The 14,197-nt window shown below is 41.6% G+C and overlaps 1 protein-coding gene across 3 annotated transcripts; it reads right to left on the reverse strand.

Moving 5' to 3' along the window:
• Positions 1-209: 209 nt before the first annotated feature.
• LOC122939793 (gastrula zinc finger protein XlCGF57.1-like) lies at positions 210-13,579 on the reverse strand. Of its 3 annotated transcripts, none has more exons than XM_044295928.1 (5): positions 13,492-13,579; positions 7,938-8,075; positions 7,213-7,401; positions 6,503-6,590; positions 210-4,367 (listed from the first exon to the last, which is right to left on the reverse strand). In XM_044295928.1, exons 2-5 carry the CDS (start codon positions 8,013-8,015, stop codon positions 2,701-2,703), a joined length of 2,022 nt encoding a protein of 673 aa, XP_044151863.1. In that variant the 5' UTR covers positions 8,016-8,075; positions 13,492-13,579; the 3' UTR covers positions 210-2,700. The 3 variants fall into 3 exon arrangements, with proteins under 3 accessions (XP_044151863.1, XP_044151864.1, XP_044151865.1); XM_044295929.1 differs by lacking the exon at positions 13,492-13,579 and adding an exon at positions 13,347-13,440; XM_044295930.1 differs by lacking the exons at positions 7,938-8,075; positions 13,492-13,579 and having other exon boundaries at positions 7,179-7,269.
• Between the last annotated feature and the right edge of the window lie 618 nt (positions 13,580-14,197).

Here is a 14,197-nt window from a genome sequence, read left to right on the forward strand (position 1 = left end):
TTGGGGATCTGCATGATGTGTGCCGTACTAAAGGGCTGAGAGACTAATTGCTAGGAAGCAGGCCCTAAAGCCTGTTGGGGACTGCTACTGCCAACACCGCTGACAAGGTGAATGCTTTTTGTTCTGTGGACTTGCCATGAAGTGAATGAACACCAAGACGACGACCTGTCATTTTTGTTTATGTGCGAATAAACACTGCACTGTTTAAGTCAAAGACTTTGTACTGCATCCGCTAATTTGCCTACCAGAGAGAATCCCCACACTATATATATATATATATATATATATATCACTGTGCACACATATACACGTGTCAGTTTAGTCTTTACTACAGGCAGTGTTTATTTCAGCAAACAAAAGTAAACATGTCCAAACTTTAGCTTTAAGCTTTCTTCAGCCCACATACATTGCATAACATAAAGTTCCACATTTTGTGTTCATTCCAAATTGGGTAACAAAACAATATGATCTCACCACTCTCTGGGGTCTTTCAGAGACCAATTCCTCCCTCTTAGCTTGTTCAGCTTTAGTTAGTGTGTGCACACTTGATCTCCCCAGCTGAGATTCCCATAGCCTTTTTAATCACACTGTAGGAAAACCCTGGATGGAGTATGGGAGTGACCTGTCCCACCCAATATCTCTGGTCACTCCTAAAACCCGGACCCAAAATCCACTTTAATGAAAACCTCCCAGCAACTTAATGTTACTGGTATACTTATTTCCGGGAATTATATCACTGAGGCATACATTCTCAGTGAGATGTACCGACCATCCACGATTCTCCCCTCTGGGCTACTACAGTACATACAAACACTATGGAGCCACCCTTTGCTCCCGGGGTCACAGGTCAGGGGTGATTAAGCAGCTTCAATAAAGCACAATCTAATAAAACATTTAAACGGTGGATGGTATAATTAACCCTTAGAATACCAGAGTTTTTTTGTTTTAATTTCGTTTCGTTTAATCGTTCGTTCATTTGTCTTCCTGGAGCCATAACTCTTTTATTTTTTCATTCACATATCCATATGAGGGCTTGTTTTTTCAGAATAAGTTGTAATTTCTAATGCCACCATTTAATACGGCATACCATGTATTTGGAAGCGGGAAAAACATTTCCAAATTGGTTGGAATTGGAAAAACTGACATGTGCCCTTTATTCTCTGGGTCAGTACGATTACAGCAATACGGTATATGTATAGGTTTTATATGTCAAAATACTGAAAAAAATAAAAACTTTTTTTCTTACATCACCATATTCTGACCCCCATAACTTATGTATAATAATGTCTACTGTGCTGTGTGGGGGCTCATTTTTTGCAGGTATGATCAGTAGTTTTTATTGACACCATTTTTGGAGTGTGTGTGTCTTTTTGATCACATTTTATTCATTTTTGAGGGTAAGAGAAGCGATGAAAAAAATGGAAGATGGCCATTTGCCGTATTGGAAAAATATTTTTATATTTTAATAGTAAGGGTGTTTTCGGACACAATGATGCCTACAATGTTTATTTATTTTTTTCTAAGGAAAGCGGGTGATTTTAATTTTTATATTTTATTTAACTTTTTTTTTGGGAGCCTCTAGGAGGCTACAATGTCCACTACTTTGTTTTTTATAGACTATTTCTATACTCCCATAGGAAATATAGAAAAACATAGATTTCTCTAATATGCTGAGTCTCGTAGTCTATTAGAATTAATTATCTCCATCCCCGATTGCAGCACGCGGATGCCGATATTAACCCAGAAGAGCGCTTCCAGGTTTTTCATCCTTTAGATGCCGTGATGACGGCATCTAAAGGCTGTAATGTCCGTGATCGGCTTTCTTGCCATTCACGGACAATAGCTACAGGCCTCTGCTTATTGAAACAGAGACCCTCTGGCCATTGCACCAGCTGCACGCGCAAGCGGCCACATGTTCAGAGATCACACTAGCGACATACATAAGAAAAAAAAAAAAGGAAGAATAAAGGGCCACCCAGTGTATACCCCTTAAGTGCCTAGAACATTAGGAAAAACTCTCAGGAGAGGATCACATTAACACCTTTCCATCTGAATTAGGTCACAAACAGTGAGGGCTGCTTTAACCACTCATATCTTTGGATAGAAATCAGGTATTATTCCCGAACCTGCTATCATTCCAATGTAGTGGAGATAATGCTGTGATCCTGATCTTGTTTTAAAGCTTAGACTTTCAGCTTTCAAACAAAACAATATATCTAGGAGCTCCAGATCCAAAGATATGAGTAGTTAAAGCAGCTCACCCACGCATCCTGCTGCCTGAGCTCTCCAGATAGTCAGCGGTCTCTGCTGAAAAAGCCATGGTTGCCTAGGCAACCCTGGTGCACATCTTCCCAGCAGGCACTCAAGCACTGAAATAGTGCTGTTGATGCATAAGACATCAGGCCAGTGCATAAACACAGTTACTGTGGACTATAGAGATTCTTTTCTTGTGATGGTTACCTATTTAGAAGGTTCTATCATTTGTGCTGTTTGCTACAGAGGAACAACATTCTGCATTTCATTTTCAATGGCATAGTATTGCCAAAATGAAAAACAGCAAAGAAAATTCTAAGTGAAATGCTTTCAGTTATTATTGATTTAAAAAATACCACTTTCTGATGGAAATGTCCCTTTAAGATTAGAGGACCTGTCTAAGAAAATGTTTACACTGAAAAGTCTCACATTGGTAATCTCAAAATATTACTTCTTGTCATGAATTTTCATATGTCTTACTAAGTTGGACTTTTTATTAAAATTCTTTTTGCACTTGGCGCATTCATACATTGTTAGCTGCTTGTGCAGTTCAGTGTAAATCTTCTCATCTTTGTGGATCTGACAATGCTTACGCCAGCTCAACCTGTTGGTGAACTTTTCTTCACATTTGGAACATGAAAAATATTTTACGCCGGTATGAATTTTTTTCCGATGGAAGTCAAAACATGATTTTGACCTAAAGATTTCTCCACAGTCAGCACAAGTTAAAGGTTCCTCTCCTGTCTGGGTTTTTTGGTGGCGAACCATATTTGACTTTACAGAAAAAACTTTGCCACAGTCAGCACAGGCAAATGGTTTCTCTCCTGTGTGGACTCTCCGATGTGCAACCAAACTTGACTTGTCGTTAAAGGCTTTACCACAGTCTAAGCATGAAAACGGCTTTTCCCCAATATGACGCTTCTGATGGGCAACTAAGCTCACTTTACTAACAAACACTTTATGACACTCTGGGCAAGATATTGGGTTATCAGCCTCATGAATCTTCTGGTGGGTCAGTAGATCAACTTCATTGGAAAAATATTTTCTACATCTAGAACAAGTAAACACTTTATTTCCCTTATGTAGCTGCTGGTGTAAAAAAAGGCTCACTTTCCGCTTAAAACCTTTAGGACATTCGTTGCAGTTAAAGGGTGTTTCTCCCCTGTGGGCTGCAATATGCTTATTTAGAGCTGATTTATCACTAAAATGCTTCTTGCATTCAGGACAGGCAAAAGGCTTCTCCCCCGTGTGGATTCTCTTATGTGTTTCCAGATGGGATTTATTTATAAACTGCTTTTTGCAGTGAGGGCAGGTATATAACTTCTCACCCGTATGAAGTCTCTGATGTCTAATCCAGCTAACAACATTCAGAAAACACTTTCTGCATTCAGGACAAGAATACAGTTTATGGTCGTGGACTTTTTGATGGGTCAGAAAGGCTTCCTCTGAAGGAAAGAATTCTTTACATTTTCGGCAAGAAAACTGGTTTTCAACTTCATGCTTCTTTTGATGCACCAAGAGATGAATTAGTTGCACAAAGCTTTGACCACAAACAGAACATGAAAACGGCTTTTCCCCTGTATGGATCTTCAGATGACGGGTGTAGTTGGAACGCTCTGTAAAAGATCTACCACAGTCTGAACATACAAATGGTTTCTCGCCTTTATGGATTCTTTGGTGGATTTGGAGATGGGAATTATTAAAAAAACTTTTTCCACACTCTGAGCAAAAGTATCGTTTTTCTCCTGTGTGAATTTGCCAATGTCGGTCGAGACGTGATTTGCTGATAAAACATTTTCCACAAGATGAACATGAGAAAGGCTTCTCACCTGAGTGTGTTCTTTGGTGTACAACCAGGTGTGCTACGCGCAGGAAAGCTTTGCCACATTCAGAGCAAATGTGCTTCCTTCTTTTTTTAGAATTTATCTGATCTGTTTCACAACTTGAGATGCTACTGGTGGTTTTGTCATTTTTCAAACTACCAGTAGATACACTATCACTGTCATTTTCAACTGGTTCTATTAAAGCAAAGTTGTCATTGGATGGACACTCCGTGATGTTTTGTTCAACTTCAGGTGCATTAAAGCAGCTATTATCCTCTTCTAAATGTTGGTCTGAAAAATTGAAGGACCAAAGCATATGGAAATAATACTTTCATTTATATAAAACTGATTTAACAAAACCTTTCTACATAAAATGGTAACAACTGAAAACTAGTGGACATAGCAAAACAGTTTCTTTAAAGGGGTTGTCACTTCAGCAAATGGCATCTATCATGCAGAGAAAGTTAATACAAGGCACTTACTAATGTATTGTGATTGTCCATATTGCCTTCTTTGCTGGCTTCATTCATTATACACTGCCTGCACACTATAGGAAGAAATGCCAGCCTCTGTGGTGGCCAGGACCATGGGAGCACACATAGGCATGCCTGCTCAGCAGCTCCCATCCTGGCCACCTCGTATCTGCGCTGCAGCAGTGGCTGTAACACTTGGAAACAAGAAGTGAATAATTCAATGGAAAAATTTATGAAGCCAGCAAAGGAGGCAATATGGGCAATTAACTTTGTCTACATAAAAAAATGCCATTTGCTGAAGTGAGACAACACCTTTAATCAAATGCTACGTAGATGGCTGTTCCTTTAACACACAGCTCTATCTGGTTATGAACCACTTTTAAATAAGAGAGATGGGTTTGAGTCTTAGGGTACTTTCACATTAGCATTTTTCTTTTCCAGTATTGAGTTCTGTCCTAGGGGCTCAATATTGGAAAAGAACTGATCAGTTTTATCCTAATGCATTCTGAATGGAGAGCAATTAGTTCAGGATGCATCAGGATGTCTTCAGTTCAGTCACTGTACGGTTTTTGGACTGAGAAAATACCACAGCATGCTGCAGCATTTTCTCAGTCCAAAATTCCAGATCAGGATCCGGCATTATTTTACATTGAAATGCATTAATGCCTAAGTGTTCCGGAAAAGCGAATACGGTTTTGCGGTCTGTGCATGCGCAGACCTTTAAAAATGTGAAAAAGATAAATACTGGATCCGTTTTTCCAGATGACAACCAGAGAGATTGATCCGGTATTGCAATACATTTGTGAGACTGATCCGCATCCAGATCCGTCTACAAATGGTATCCGTTTGCATACAGATTGTCAGATCCGGCAGACAGTTTCGGCGACGGAACTGCCTGCCGGAATCCAGCAACGCTAGTGTGAAAGTACCCTTACTGGAAATTAAAGATATGACCAATTTAGATGACTCTCATCCTAGGGTTGACTGCCAAGTTTCATTAATACTATAACATCTGTGTTGCCACTATGGTTTAAGGGACACAATCAAAATGTATGTAAATTACCGGGTAATAGCTATTAAATCACAATAAACACCTAAATGAAAACAATTGTTTTGCATATCGAATAAAGTGTATACTGGACACAATGCAGATTTATCAATGTATTGCACCAGTTTGGTAGAATAAATACAATAAAAGAAATGCAGTTCAGCCGAATGCTACAATCATGAAAAAACAGCATCACATACTGTTCATCCAAATGTGTTGAAAAAAATATGGTAAGGGCAGCAGAGTTGGGGAACAAGGAGAAACATAAGAAGGATGCCAGAAAGAGCAGGATGCAAAAGAGGAACACAACATGAAAGAGAAGAACTCCAAGAAGTAAAGGTAGAAAGAGAATAATGCCAAGGAAGAGTACAAGGAGAAAACAACAAGAATATGAAGCAGGATGCCAAGAAGGAAAACAAGGAGAAAAAGAAGAAGGATACCATGGAGTAGTAAAAAGAGAAAAAGAGGAAGAACGCCAAGGATGAGTACAAGAAAGAGAAGAATCGTGCCAAGGAGAACCAGGAGAAGAGAAGGATATTATGGAGGAGAACAAGGAGAAATGAAAAGGATAACGCAAAGAAGGAAAATGAGAAAAGGGATCTGAAAGAAGAAAACTAAGAATGAGAAGGACAAGGATAAAACATAGAAGAGGATGGATACGCTTAGGAAGCAGAAGAAAAGTAAAAAAAAATAAAAAGGACATAAGGAGAAGGAATTAGATGAAAGAAGATGACTGAGAATTAGATCAGAAGAAAATGAAAAGACTAAAAAGCAGAAAAGGGCAGAGAAAATAAAAAATACAAATAAGGAGAATGAGAAGATACAATAGAGAGTGGTGGCAATGATGAGGAGGTAAAAGAAATAATAGAATGAAAAGAGGAAGAAAGTAACACAAACTGACTCACCTATCTCCTCGTTATTTACTTTCATCTCATTGACATCCACCACTTCATCATGTGCTTGCTCTGGTATAAGGTTCTCCTGGTTTGTGTCCTTAAGAACATGAAATGTTACACAAATTGTAAAGAAGAGATCCTCATCCCACAGACGTTGAGCTACAAAGAGTGCTAAAGTAGAGTCCAAGGGGCACATTTATTAAGTCCGGTGTTTTAGATGTTGGTCTTAATAAAGGTCCATAGCTGGCGGTGGATCTGCCGAAGTTATGAAGAGGCGCAGGCCTCTTCATAACTTTGGTGCATCCAGTGCCAGTTCTAAATGTAAGACAGCTTCCTGGCTGTCTTACATATATACAATTTTCTACGCCCAAAACAGGCATAAAAAATTATGAATGAGACGGACCTGCCGGCCCTTCCCAACCCGCGACACAGCCACAATTTTAGACAAGGCATGAGCGGGGAAAAGTCGCAGATAGCAGCACAGCTAACTGCTAATTTAGGCATATATCAGATTAGTAAATGATAATAATGACCCCCCAAGTCTTTGTGCATTCTTACATAAAATATTTATAGATCACATTGATATAGGAAACTATTTTATATTTCACTCCAGGATTATTTCCCCAATGATCCCAATTAAAATGCACAACTACAAAAAGATATTTTATAGGACTGGAACATATACCATATAATGTCTGAGCGTTCCGAGCAGCCCTCACCTCTCCAGTCATCAGCTCAATGATCTTGTTGGTGAGTTCGAGGATCTTCTCATTAGTAGTTTTATTATGTGTAAGTAACTGAAGTGAAGACTCCGTGATAAGGTTCTGTGTCCTATAAGATTCTCCATATACATAGTGGCTATTGCTAGATGTTACACATTCACTTGATGTCTTCACAGGACCATAGGTCTAAATAACAAGACAAATATTATTACTGAAGTTTTCCAGAAATATTATCTATAAAAGGAAGACCTTTAATATGCATTGCATCCTGAAAGTTTCATACTTACATATTTTCTGCCACTCCCGTCCTGCATCCTTGCTCCATTCCTCAATCTTCTGATCCTTGGCTTGTTCTCATCTGGTAGGGACCTAGACATAACACATGTGCTGCTGCATACAATGACAGACTTTAGCGGAACTGGAGTGCCAGGCCATGAATCGGCGGTGACGTGCCACTTGGGGACACATCACCGCTGAAGCCAGTCATTGGCTGCGGACGTACACATGGTTATGTCCATACCCCAGCAGGAAGAAAAGAAAACAGGGACCAGAAGATGGAAGAATGGGAGCCAGCATGCAGGACCAGAATGACTGGGGCAGGTAAGCATGAATCTTTCAGTAGGAGATGCAGACTAGGGACCTTCCGTTGTTACCTAATATTCCTGGAAACCTATGTTTTGTGTGATTCACTAACACTTAATTGTGGTATTATTATTTCTCACCTCTCCAGTCAGCAGGAAGATGATCTCTAAGGCTATATTTAATATATTTTCTGTAAAGTGATTTGTGTCCCTCTCCATCCCAGTCTATCTGGGGAAAAGATCAGGTCTTGTCTGAAGAGAATAAGCTCCAGTGTGTTCCTTGCAAATAGAAAAGTCATAAAAAAACATCAAAAGGTAATAGTAAAACAGGAAACCAACATTCAGTAGACAACCAACCAAGCCCTACTAACAGGTCAAGACTAGACTTTTTTGCTGTGGAACATCTAACCCAAGTTTTTTGTAAAATCATTCAGTATAATGAAGAATAGGAATAACCTCCTTGAAGCGAAAACGGTCAGTATGAGTGGCTCTTGGAACACCCCCACAGACTGATTGACAGCTTATCCTTGTATCACTGTTACTCGTCCTGCATAAAAATGGTTATCAAACTTCCCGCTACCCAAGATGTAATGTCCAAGATCCAAAGCCTTGGTTGCTCATTTATCACACATGACTTGGACACCTCCAAGGACTGCAGTACTGGATATAAGTCTTGATTCAGTTTAAAGCTGCGCTCTAACCAAAATGAAAAAAAAAGAATAATAATTACAGGCGGGTGCGTTTCTGTATAAAAAAAAATATAGAAATAAAAAACCATCATTCACTTTTTGAAAGTCCCACCATTTCAACACAAAGGCTTCTTTCACACGAGCGTGGCGGATTAGCTCAGGATGCATTCAGGGTGCGTTCAGTCAAACTCGCACTATTTTGCAAGCAAGTTCAGTCAGTTTTGTCTGCGATTGCGTTTAGTTGTTCCGTTTTTTCCACGCAGGTGCAATGCGTTTTGATGCGTTTTTCATGCGTGTGATAAAAAACTGAAGGTTTACAAACACCATCTCTTAGCAACCATCAGTGAAAAACGCATCTCACCCGCACTTGCTTGCAGATGCAATGCATTTTTCACGCAGCCCCATTCACTTCTATTGGGCCTGGGTTGCGTAAAAAACGCAGAATATAGAACATGCTGCGATGTTCACGCAACGCAGAACTGATGCGTGAAAAACAACGCTCATGTACACAGACCCATTGAAGTGAATGGGTCAGGATTCAGTGCGGGTGCTATGCGTTCATGTCACGTATTGCACCCGCGCTGAAAACTCGCTCGTGTGAAAGGGGCCTAAGGCTCCTGTCCCCATCAGACTGGAAGTGACAACGCTCCATACCCATTTAGATGACTGCTCCATTCAATCACTGGCAATGTGCCAGAACGGCAGGTGACTGCTCAATCTACAGACGTGGACAAAATTGTTGGTACCCTTTGGTCAATGAAAGAAAAAGTCACAATGGTCACAGAAATAACTTTAATCTGACAAAAGTAATAATAAATTAAAATTCTATAAATGTTAACCAATGAAAGTCAGACATTGTTTTTCAACCATGCTTCAACAGAATTATGTAAAAAAATAAACTCATGAAACAGGCATGGACAAAAATGATGGTACCCCTAACTTAATATTTTGTTGCGCAACCTTTTGAGGCAATCACTGCAATCAAACGCTTCCTGTAACTGTCAATGAGACATCTGCACCTCTCAGCAGGTATTTTGGCCCACTCCTCATGAGCAAACTGCTCCAGTTGTGTCCGGTTTGAAGGGTGCCTTTTCCAGACTGCATGTTTCAGCTCCTTCCAAAGATGCTCAATAGGATTGAGGTCAGGGCTCATAGAAGGCCACTTTAGAATAGTCCAATTTTTTCCTCTTAGCCATTCTTGGGTGTTTTTAGCGGTGTGTTTTGGGTCATTGTCCTGTTGCAAGACCCATGACCTGCGACTGAGACCAAGCTTTCTGACACTGGCTAGTACATTTCTCTCTAGAATTCCTTGATAGTCTTGAGATTTCATTGTACCCTGCACAGATTCAAGACACCCTGTGCCAGACGCAGCAAAGCAGCCCCAGAACATAACAGAGCCTCCTCCATGTTTCACAGTAGGGACAGTGTTCTTTTCTTGATATGCTTCATTTTTTCGTCTGTGAACATACAGCTGATGTGCCTTGGCAAAAACTTCGATTTTTGTCTCATCTGTCCACAGGACATTCTCCCAGAAGCTTTGTGGCTTGTCAACATGTAGTTTGGCATATTCCAGTCTTGCTTTTTTATGATTCGTTTTCAACAATGGTGTCCTCCTTGGTCGTCTCCCATGTAGTCCACTTTGGCTCAAACAACGACGGATGGTGCGATCTGACACTGATGTTCCTTGAGCATGAAGTTCACCTTGAATCTCTTTAGAAGTCTTTCTAGGCTCTTTTGTTACCATTCGGATTATCCGTCTCTTAGATTTGTCATCAATTTTCCTCCTGCGGCCACGTCCAGGGAGGTTGGCTACAGTCCCATGGATCTTAAACTTATGAATAATATGTGCAACTGTACTCACAGGAACATCTAGTTGCTTGGAGATGGTCTTATAGCCTTTACCTTTAACATGCTTGTCTATAATTTTCTTTCTGATCTCTTGAGACAGCTCTTTCCTTTGCTTCCTCTGGTCCATGTCGAGTGTGGTACACACCATATCACCAAACAACACAGTGATTACCTGGAGCCATATATATAGGCCCAATGGCTGATTACAAGGTTGTAGACACCTGTGATGCTAATTAGTGGACACACCTTGAATTAACATGTCCCTTTGGTCACATTATGTTCTGTGTTTTCTAGGGGTACCATCATTTTTGTCCATGCCTGTTTCATGAGTTTATTTTTTTACATAATTCTGTTGAAGCATGGTTGAAAAACAATGTCTGACTTTCATTGGTTAACATTTATAGAATTTTAATTTATTATTACTTTTGTCAGATTAAAGTTATTTCTGTGACCATTGTGACTTTTTCTTTCATTGACCAAAGGGTACCAACAATTTTGTCCACGTCTGTATGTGGTCACGTGCTGTTCTTGTAATCATCACTTCTGTTCTACCAGAGACCGCAGCCACGGCATTAGAATGCCAGGCTTTTCAAAAGAGGATTTTTTTTTTTTTTTTTACACCCAGCTCCACTAGTTAATTATTTCATTTTGGTTATACAGCCCCTTTAAAGAGGACCTGTCACCTTGAATTCACCATGTTATAATTCTAGAGAATCTTTTCATATTATTCTATGTTGTACCATTCTACCAAAAGTGTATAAATTGCCACCACCTGCAATAGAGGTCCATCTGGGTGTCACCAGTTGTGGATGTTTGCCTGCACAGCCTGGCACTGGCAGCACTAACTGGAAAGTATCAGTCTGTGCAGGTGCCCCTCTCCTCCAACTAGCAAACTGAGAGCTTTATTGCACACTGTTGGCAATTCATACATTTCTAGAGGGAATAATAGTAGAATGGTACAACAGTCATAAGAATAGAGGATCTGAAATTGTTATTACACAGGGAATGCAAGTATTTACTAAAACAGACGTATCAGGAGAGGGGACAAGTCCTTTTCAAGTTCAAACCTCATTGATTGGTGTACCTGTCTTCTGGGTCATACTGGGTTATTGGAATTTATATGTTAGGTAGTTTTAAGCAATTATATTATTTTAAAGGGGTATTTTGGGTGTGTAGACTATTGATGACCTCTCCTAAGCATGGGTCATCAATATCTGATCGGTGAGAGTATGACATCTGGCACACCAGCCAATCACTGAGCTGTACACTGCATAGAGGCTGTGCTCTGTACACTGCATAGAGGCTGTGACCTGTACGTGGTATAGAGGCTGTGCTCCGTACGTGGTATACAGGCTGTGCCCTGTACATGGTATACAGGCTGTGCCCTGTACATTGTATACAGGCTACGCCCTGTACGTTGTGTACAGGCTGTGCTCTGAACACTGCATAGAGGCTGTGCTCTGTACGTGGTATACAGGCTGTGCCCCGTACGTTGTATACAGGCTGTGCTCTGTACACTGGATAGAGGCTGTGCTCTGTACACTGCATAAAGGCTGTGCTATGTACACTGCATAGAGGCTGTGCCCTGTACACTGCATAGAGGCTGTGCCCTGTACACTGCATAGAGGCTGTGCTCTGAACACTGCATAGAGGCTGTGCTCTGAACACTGCATAGAGGCTGTGCTCTGAACACTGCATAGAGGCTGTGCTCTGAACACTGCATAGAGGCTGTGCTCTGAACACTGCATAGAGGCTGTGCTCTGTACGTGGTATACAGGCTGTGCCCCGTACGTTGTATACAGGCTGTGCTCTGTACACTGGATAGAGGCTGTGCTATGTACACTGCATAGAGGCTGTGCCCTGTACACTGCATAGAGGCTGTGCCCTGTACACTGCATAGAGGCTGTGCTCTGAACACTGCATAGAGGCTGTGCTCTGAACACTGCATAGAGGCTGTGCTCTGTACGTGGTATACAGGCTGTGCCCCGTACGTTGTATACAGGCTGTGCTCTGTACACTGGATAGAGGCTGTGCTATGTACACTGCATAGAGGCTGTGCCCTGTACACTGCATAGAGGCTGTGCCCTGTACACTGCACTAGAGGCTGTGCCCTGTACACTGCATAGAGGCTGTGCCCTGTACACTGCATAGAGGCTGTGCCCTGTACACTGCATAGAGGCTGTGCCCTGTACATTGTACACAGGCTGTGCCCTGTACGTTGTGGCTGTGCCCCGTACGTTGTACACAGGCTGTGCCCCGTACGTTGTACACAGGCTGTGCCCTGTACGTTGTGGCTGTGCTCCGTATGTTGTACACAGGTCGTGCTCTGTACATTGAATAAAGATTGTGCTCTGTACACTGGATGGAGGTTGTACTTGGTATTGCAGCCCAGGTTCATTCACTTCAATGGGACCACACAGACTATGTGACCAATGAATGTGATGCTACAGTGCCCTGGCCTCTTCAAACAGTTGATCGCAGTGTGTGCTGGGTGTCAGACCCCCACCGATCAGATACTGAAGACCTATCCTGAGGACAGGTCATCAATATTCTGCTCCCAGAAAAACCCTTTTAATCTTGTTTGAAGGGTTATACCCACTTTAGACACTGATGGCATAATGCTCGGCTATTTTCAGAAGTCCCATGTTCTGCCAGCAGTGTAAACCCGTCCTGCATTCTGATGTCCTCCCTGGTTCTAGTGATATATTACTTCTTATCCAAAAGGGATAACTGTGCTAGGGTCTGATGGATACTGGCACAAATCCCGGAGAGTTGTCTTAGTGCCACCCGTATAATGCTGGGGAATGTAGCACTACAGACATCTCACAGCTGTGTACTGGTGCCCATACAGTTCTGCCTGCCACATACCAGGTGCATGCAATAGACGTGTGCATCCTGTATCGTAGCCACTACCCATACAGCAGTGCCCATAAACCTCTACAACTCACACCCTGACACCCTTCGGTTACTACAGAGAGAAGTCTCAAATTGGGCGGCGACTTTGTATACTGACATAGTGTGGCTGGTGGACAGAATGATATCCCAGCATGTGGCTCCTGCCCTGCACTTTGCGTACAATCTCAATCTAGCCATACGTTTGCAAAGTCCTTACACCACTCCCCCGGACCCGAAGACCCGACTGACCTAAACGCACTTACTTCCTATAACTTGCAGCCCATTTAACGATGGCCATAACGTCACTTCCTGTTAGTGGATGTAGCCACACCCCTATTCCTGGGCTTGCGTTCCAGGTTGGGGTATTTCCTTTTCCGTTTCCGGCTTCTTCATCTACTTTATTTGGAACTGATTTATGTCGCCTCCTGCCCGGTTGCTAGGCGTTTTACTTCGCTCCTGCATGGCGGGCTCACACGCCTGTGTTAGTCTTCCCCTGTAAACTCCGGAAAGAACAAGGCAACTTTATTGATAGGCTAGAAAATCATGGCAAAAAAACCCAAAAGTTGCTCAAATGCAGTGTTTTACAGTAAAACCTATTTAAGCACAAACAAACCATATATATATTAGACAAGAAGACATGATATGATCCATGATAAGAGCCAACTGAGGGATGCAAATTTTAGAACACTGACCAAATGGGTTAACCCTTAGAGGACTTTGCAATTTTCTCTTTTTGAGTTTTATATATGTTGCTCGGCTGCTTCTACACCCACCACCCCCTTTCTGGAGTATGATTGTGTCTCTTGATAAATCTGGAATGAAACAAAGTAAATGGATTTTCCTGGTATTTGCTATTGATGACGTACCTTCGGGACCCCTGCCAATTAGCTGTCCAAAGAGACCACAGTGCTCCAGTGAGCGCTGCGGCCCCCTTGCAGCTCACCAAGCACAGCAATGTGATTGATGAAT

This window comes from Bufo gargarizans, chromosome 6, assembly GCF_014858855.1.
Source record: "Bufo gargarizans isolate SCDJY-AF-19 chromosome 6, ASM1485885v1, whole genome shotgun sequence".
Taxonomy (NCBI): domain Eukaryota; kingdom Metazoa; phylum Chordata; class Amphibia; order Anura; family Bufonidae; genus Bufo; species Bufo gargarizans.